Genomic DNA, 7,227 nt, shown 5'->3' with positions numbered 1-7,227 from the left:
CCAGGAAGGGCGGCCCTGACGGGGGCGGGCCCCGGCGCCTCGGAGCGGGATGGGGCGGGAGCGCCCTCGGCCAATGGGGAGGATCCACGCTCGAGGAGGCGGCGGGCGGAGGCGGCGGGCGGAGGCGGCGGGCGGAGGCGGCGGGCGGAGGCGGCGGGCGGAGGCGGCGGGCGGAGGCGGCGGGCGGCGGCGGCGGGCGGCGGCGGCGGGCGGCGGCGGCGGGCGGCGGCGGCGGGCGGCGGCGGCGGGCGGCGGCGGGCGGGCCGGGGCCGCCCGCTCTCCGCGGCCGCAGGCGCCGGGCGCCGGGTGCCGGCCTGGAGCCGGCGAGGAGCGGCCGTAGTGCGGTACCGCGGAGGTCACTGCCGCGGGGCTTACTCACGGACTGTCATTTCCTTCGTCTGTCTGTAGCTGGTGTCAATAAAAATAAGCTGTTGATAAAAGACTTGGTCTCTCTAGTTTTTAACATCAGTTTTCCAACTCAACCTGACATCTGGTCTTCTGGGAGATCCTTTTTTAAAATTGTACTATGGAAGATTTCTTGTCATAGGGTCTCAAAAGAAGAACTGTCCTGCTCACTCAGAGGAGGACGATGTTAAAACTACTGAGGCAATCTGAACAATTTCATTTTCCATTAATTCATCGTGTAAACAGAACGGCTTTGTTCTAGATAGTCACCACTGTTTTCATACGTAATTACTTACGTCTACAAATTTTTAACGATAAATTAATCCTAATTCTCATATTTAACATTTCTGTGACTTAGCTAACAATTAAGATGTAATCTATACAGCTGTTTCATGAAGCTCATGGGGAGCTTACAAGGCAGCTGAGGTAAGAACTGTGTTGTGCTGCAGTGAAGTACTGTGAAAGCTGGCTTTGAAAAATGTTACAGCGTAATCTTCCTGGGTTTTTTGTCCTTCTCCTAAGAGTTTAAATTGTTTGGTGCAGACAGATAACCGACTGGAAGCTGTGTCTTTCATTCAGCAGAGATTTGCTGTATGTTGTTGATAGATTTTATGGTATCTATGGGGAGGAAAAGAGGATTGCTCACTGAACTGAATTCCTGTCCAGATCATAAATGTCAGGTTGGTAATAAAGCCTGCTCTTTCACTGCTTGGCTATTCTTAGTAATTACATCATGATTACAAAACAGAAATATTTTGATAATTGATCAAGTTACACAAAAACACTAATTCTTCCACATAAAGTTCTCGAATTGTCTAAACATAGCACAAGGCCATATGAGGAGACAAAGACACATTAGTGTATGTTATGAACTTCAATATTTCTTTTATTTTAATGTTCTATTTTCTGTTCTTTGGAACAGTTTTCTTGAAAAAAACACTGAGCATTAATAAAAAGGTTTCTGAAAGTTTCTTTGAAGCTATATTCACAAATATACTATATTTTACTCCTTTGCTTAGAGTCCCAGCATAAAACGTGGTCTTGAAAAATATCACTAGTCTTAAAAAGATGGATGGTAGGAGGTATTTGGTCTTCTGCAGGGTTACCTGGTTGAGAACGGTGATAGCTGGCATAGTAGAGACCATTTGCTTTGATAGATGAAAAGCATTGCTATTTGTTAACTGCATTAAAGACACTTAAGCCTTTCTCAGGGTTTGGAACAGATCTGGATAAGCCGTATATGAGGTGATGGTGATACTAGGATATTCATAAAGTGTATGACATAGTCTTACTAGTATTTTATCAAAAAAAAATCAAATTGTGACACTTGTGGTGTTAGAATTATACTAGTAATATGCATATAAGGTGATGCTTAGTCGGCAGAAATCAGTATTTTTCCCCAAAGTTATTGTAAACTCTGTGTAGTATGTGCATCTGATTGTTTGGGCTCTATATGTGTCATAGACAGGTAGAAGAATTATAAAAGAAAGGCCTTATGAAATCAGGCCTCATTCTGCTAAAATTGCCAAAGCTGGCCTGTCATTTCTTCTAAGTGCAGCTAACAAGCAATTTGCAAGTTCCCATGTGAAGCTGTTTTGAAAATGAGAAGTTCCTTTAACACAACCGTCTGTACTGAGGGTGAAAAGCAAATGCACCCGTGTAAACAATAAGATTTGTCCGATGAGAACCCACAAAGGAAAAATGTAAACATATCTAGAGAGAGAAAATTTGTTAGACATAGACAATAGCACTTACTGACCAATGAACTGAGTTTCACTGTGCTGCTGACCAATTAGGTTAAACACAGTGCCTTCTGATATTTCCTATAAATATGAGCTTTGTGAATAAACAATTGGCTTTCTGCATGAAGAAAATGGAGTCTCGGCTGGTTTATTCCAATATATGGTGACCCTGAAGATGTGATCGATGCAAGACGAACAGCCTGTCACGAAAGAAGAAGGTGAAACGAGCCAAGCCGACCGCGGAACGGGGCGGTGAAACGGGACTTAGAGACGGAATATACAAAATCGTAAAAGGAAGATTGCAGCTGGCCGCGAGTACGGCCCAGGCGGCAGCGAACAGCAGCCTGCAGCGAGACGAGACACAGCCCGCGAACGCAACCACCGGCAGCGTCGCTGGCCGCAGGATCAGCACGGAAAGAAATTCAAGCACCGAATATCTATAAAGTAGCAAAAGGCTACGGCTACCGTTAGCCGCGAGATCAGCGCGGAACAAGCAAAGACAAGAGCCTGCAGGTGAGGCGAAACGCGGGTGGCGAGTGCACGGGGGCTGCAGACGGCGTAGAGAACACTTAGAAACGAACACAACCCCCGGGAGAAAGCGCGCACGTGGGAAGACCAAAATTGCCAGTCGCAGAACGCAAACGCGGTCCTGAACCGCGTATCGGGAGATCCGCAGCCGAACGAGAGTCGCGGAAGGGGCGGCAGCCTAAGAGTGAACGGTCAAGAACCGGAAAATACATTCCGTGTGTTAAAGCGTGGGGAAACAAGCCGCAGAATAGAACTGTGATGTGGAAATGGCACGAGGCAGCGGCGAGCGCGCGGAAACGTACGCTTGACGTAAAGAAAGGCAAACTTGGAGTTACAAGAGGCAAAATATGTTGGGAAAACGAGAAAGTAGGAGAAGTATATGCTGATACCTTTGTTACTGTGTTGTGTGGTGCAGGGGCTGGTCCTCTGTTCGGCAAATGTATTTAGTGGACCCCGAGCCTCCACTGCAGTTCCGGGACAGCACCTGTGTGTGTGTCCCTGCCTATGGATGCTCGGGAGCGCGCGACCTCTCTATTTTCCGGTCTATCTCGGGGCGGCGGGAGTCCAACCGCGTGGAGAAACTAAGTACCGGGAGCCCGGAGCCGCAACTATGTTGCATACGCTTGCAAAATTACCTCCGGCGCGATTAAGTTACCCGCCTCCCCCCCGATGGCGCCGGCAGGCCGGCTCCCGCTCTCTGGGGGACGGTGGCGGCTGCGGGGGACGGCGGGTGGTGGCTTGGCGGTCGTCAGAGCGTGTCTCGTCCTGCAGAAATCCCCGGAGCCCCGAGTGCAACGGCTCGGTGCGGAACTCGTAAACTGCGAGTCCGGCGGTGTCCGGACAGTATTTTTGTAGCAAAGCTTCTGTCGGGACCCGGCGGCTCCAGCGGGGTTGGGCCCCTGGGTCGGCGGGTCCCCCGCGGAACTCGCACACTCCGAAACACAAGAGCCGCGGGTGCTTTGTGTCTTTCTAGCGTTTTCTACTTTCGTCTTTTGGTATTCTTCCCCTTGCGGTGTGCAGTTTTTAGGGTTTATTTTTTTATTGCCTTTTTCCTTCCTGTTTTCCAACCGCAAGTACTTTAGTGGGGCGAAAACAGAGGTGCAGCGGCACAGGGCGGTGCCGCGACGGGTCCGTATGGCTCCCACCGGCGCCGAAGCCCGGTCATTCCGGAGTTAATATTCTAATCCCTACGGATGTGATACGGTACGGCGGGCTCGGTTCGCGGCCGCAGGACGGTGCCGCGGAGTTTTCCCTTCCCTAGTTGGCGGCAGAACAGCTCACACGCCCCGTTTCCCCCGCGCCCCTCTTCGAAACGTTGCCTGCCCGTCACTTGGGACCAGCTGATCTCTATTTAATCTGTGTTCATCTAAGAGACCTGTTGTAGATGTAGGGCGGCGCGGCGGGCCTCACCCCGCCCCGGCCGCTGCAGCTCTGTTACTTTTTTTTTCGTTTGCGGTGAGGCGCCACCTTTTATTTAGAAAACAATGGGGACAGGCTGGGGATAATACGGGGGACAAGGATAGGGGACAAGGACGGGGACAGTGCCACCGCACTGTCCCAACACCCGAACCGTGGCCCCGGGTGACAGCGGGGGTGACGTCCTCCGATCCCGGGGTGGCACCGGTCCCCTGCGGAGTGACAGAGGGCGGTGCAGGGGGGGCTGACAGGGTGGTGACGCCGAGGGGACAGCAGTGACATCTAAAACTTGAACTCCTTGTATTTCTTGCCCCCACCACGAGCGTCCTGGGTCTGCGCCTTCCGCTTCCTCTGCTTCTGCTTGGCGGCGTGCTCGGCCACCATGTCACTGAAGTCCTCCTTCTCCACCTGCGCCTGCAGCTCCTGCATGTGCTTCTCGTACTTCTGCGTCATGGCTGTGGGGTCCAGCTCCAGTTCCTCGGGAGTCAGCGCCACTTCCAGGCCCTGCGCCTCTGTCACCGGCCCTTTGCGCCCTGTCACCGCAGACATGTCGTAGATGTGGGTGGACCCCATCATGGCCGTGCCCACAATTGCCGTGCGTTTTTCGGGGACCACCGTGAACAGTTGGGGGGTCTCGCTCCCATCCATGGCCTCCTCGATTTTCTTCTTGCGGAGCTCCATCAGCTCCGGGGTCTCCATCCCGGCCGGCACCGAGGAGAAGCCTCCTGGGGTGATCAACCTACTGTCGGTGGGGGTGGTGAACCTGGTCTCGTCAGGTTTGTCTTCATCGCTCTCCTCCTCCTCCTCTGAGGATTCCTCATCCGATGGCTCCAGCTCCCCCCAGGGCGTACGGTTGATCTCCTCCTCGTCCTCCTTCATCTGGAACTCGGCGATGTCGGTGCCGAACACATCACCATAGAGCGGCTTCCCCGTCTCATCCACAGGGGGCTTCCCCCACCCCCCGGCGTGGTACCCAAAAGAGCAGCCCTCGGGGATGGGGGAGTTGAGACCCGGGATTTTGAGGTTGGGGTATGACGGGGGGGGTCCATAGCGCTGCATGGCGATCAGCCACGGGGGGGGGGGGCACCTTGTCAGCGTTTGGCCCCACGGGCATGCCCAGCGCCATCCGCAGCTCGTCTGAGAAGTCGCCTGGCTTCTTCTCCTTGAGCCGTGTCTCAAACTCCTTCCCTTCGTAGTAGAGGTCCCCATGGATGGTCAGCTTGGGCTTGGTCTGCCACTTGAAGAAGGCGTCATGGAGTTTCTGGTAATCGATGTTGATCTTGCCCATCTTGGGCCGCACCTTCTCCCGCATCTTGGACTTCATCGTCTTCTGCTCCTCCTTCTCCTGCAGGGCCTCACGCATTTCTTGGATGCCCGTGCGTTTGATGAACTCGGGCAGCTCAAAGGGCAGCTTCTCAATGCCCCTCTTGCCCTGCAGGTATTTCCTCTTGAAGCACCAGTGCCGCGGCACTGGCACCGAGTTCCGCATGGCCTTCAGGTGCACCAGCAGCTTGGGGTCCTGTGCGGTGACATCGTGCATCTCTACCACGTCAGGGCGGGCCACCAGCTGCTTCAGCTCAGCCACCGTGAACCTGTTCATGCGCCTCAGCTTCTTCTTGGACAGCTTGGGGACCTCCTGCTTCTTCTCCTGCTCATCCTCGGAGGTGTCCCTATCACTGCCCCTGGTGCCCTCCTTGGGTCCCTTTTTCTGAGGGGCCCTGGTGCTCTCTGCCTGCTCTGGCTCCTTCTCCTTCACTTTGTCTATCAGCTTGAAAGCCTCAAAAATCCTCTTGAAGAACATGAAGTTGGGGTCACAGATCTCAGGCTCCTCAGTCACGTACTCAATCTCCACCTCAGGGGTGTCCCCGAGGATGGGCTCAGGGTCCCCCCGGGGGAATGTCGGGGTTGGGGGCCCCGACAGGGCCCTGCCTCTCCCCCGCTTCTTCTTGTGGTTGCAGCGCTTCCGGTTCCGCTCCTTTTTGGATGTCCCTGTGTTGTCCTCTGCCTTGGAGGCTGATGCTGATGCCCAGAGCTCTGTCTCCATCTTGTCCTCAGCTGAGACCCCTGGGAACATCACCAGCTCCTCCTGGCAGCTCTCCTTGAGCTGCAGGATCTTCTCCAGCATGTGCGAAATCTTGGGGCCCACCCCGGAGTCTTCAGCGTCTCTGCTGTTGTCACCAGGGGGCGGGGGGGGCCCATGGGGCCAGGGGGCTCCCATGGGGCTGCCTTGGGGGGCCAGGGGGGTCTTGGTACCCATGTGAGCCCCCTTGTGAGGGGTGCAGGGGGTGGGGACGGTCAGCTTGGCCATTGTCGCCATCTTGTCTGGCTGTCTCCCACACCCGGCCCACGGCTCTCCTCTTCTCCCAAGATTATTTGCAGCAATTAATTTTAAGTTCTCAACTAAGTCCTATAACCCTGAATTTTTTCTGCAGCAGTTCTTTAAAGTTTAGAAATAATTAGCCGACAAAAAGAGATTTTACTGCTCAAGCAGACAAAGCCAGAATACAACCTGACACCCTGTTGGTCAGGGTGTTGATAGCAGTCCCAATTAACAGTGGCTATAGTCCTCCTGGAGTGACAGATGCTGATCTGTTGAAGCAGTGATGCTCTAGAAGGATGAAGTTTTTTTTTCCGGGTCGAGTGGTGGTGTAGAAAGGTCTGGTCTTCCTCTAGGAATCCAGTTGAAAAAGGCTGTCCGTTGTGTTCCAAGTCTCCCATTATATCCAGGTAGAAATGTTTGGCTCCTCCCCCTGGGCGGAGCATCTCACAATGGGATGATGTGATTTTATCGGTCATGCAGTGAGACTCAATGGCCCATTAACAAAAGATATCTCCTGGAGGGAGGATGGGTCATGGAAGAGATAAAGGACACTGTCCCACCCGCTTTTAACACCTGGGCCATTAACAGGAGACACTCTCCCCACCCCGCTCCCCCACCCTGGACTTATGAGGAATGGGTTATACGAGAGATAAAGAGCACTGCCCCACCTGGTTTTAACAGATGGTGATAAATACAGATTTCTGGTTACATCTTGCATTGCAATCTGAGACAACTAAATATTACTTTTCAATATTGTAAGATATATAGTTGTTTTCTTTTAAGAGATGGCTCTGACTAAAACAGCTGTGATGAAAC

The 7,227-nt window shown here is 53.3% G+C and overlaps 1 protein-coding gene across 1 annotated transcript; it reads right to left on the bottom strand.

The window, feature by feature from the left end:
* Positions 1-4,373: 4,373 nt before the first annotated feature.
* Positions 4,374-6,348, bottom strand: SF3B2 (splicing factor 3b subunit 2). The gene is given in 2 exon segments (XM_066184513.1): positions 4,374-5,174; positions 5,176-6,348. Coding segments are annotated over 2 exon segments (1,974 nt in total).
* Between the last annotated feature and the right edge of the window lie 879 nt (positions 6,349-7,227).

The sequence above is a fragment of the Chamaea fasciata genome, unplaced genomic scaffold (genome assembly GCF_029207755.1).
Source record: "Chamaea fasciata isolate MVZ Bird 193981 ecotype frontalis unplaced genomic scaffold, bChaFas1.0.hap1 SCAF_5, whole genome shotgun sequence".
NCBI classification, from domain to species: Eukaryota; Metazoa; Chordata; class Aves; order Passeriformes; family Sylviidae; genus Chamaea; species Chamaea fasciata.
This window is presented reverse-complemented; position numbering and strand designations above follow the sequence as displayed.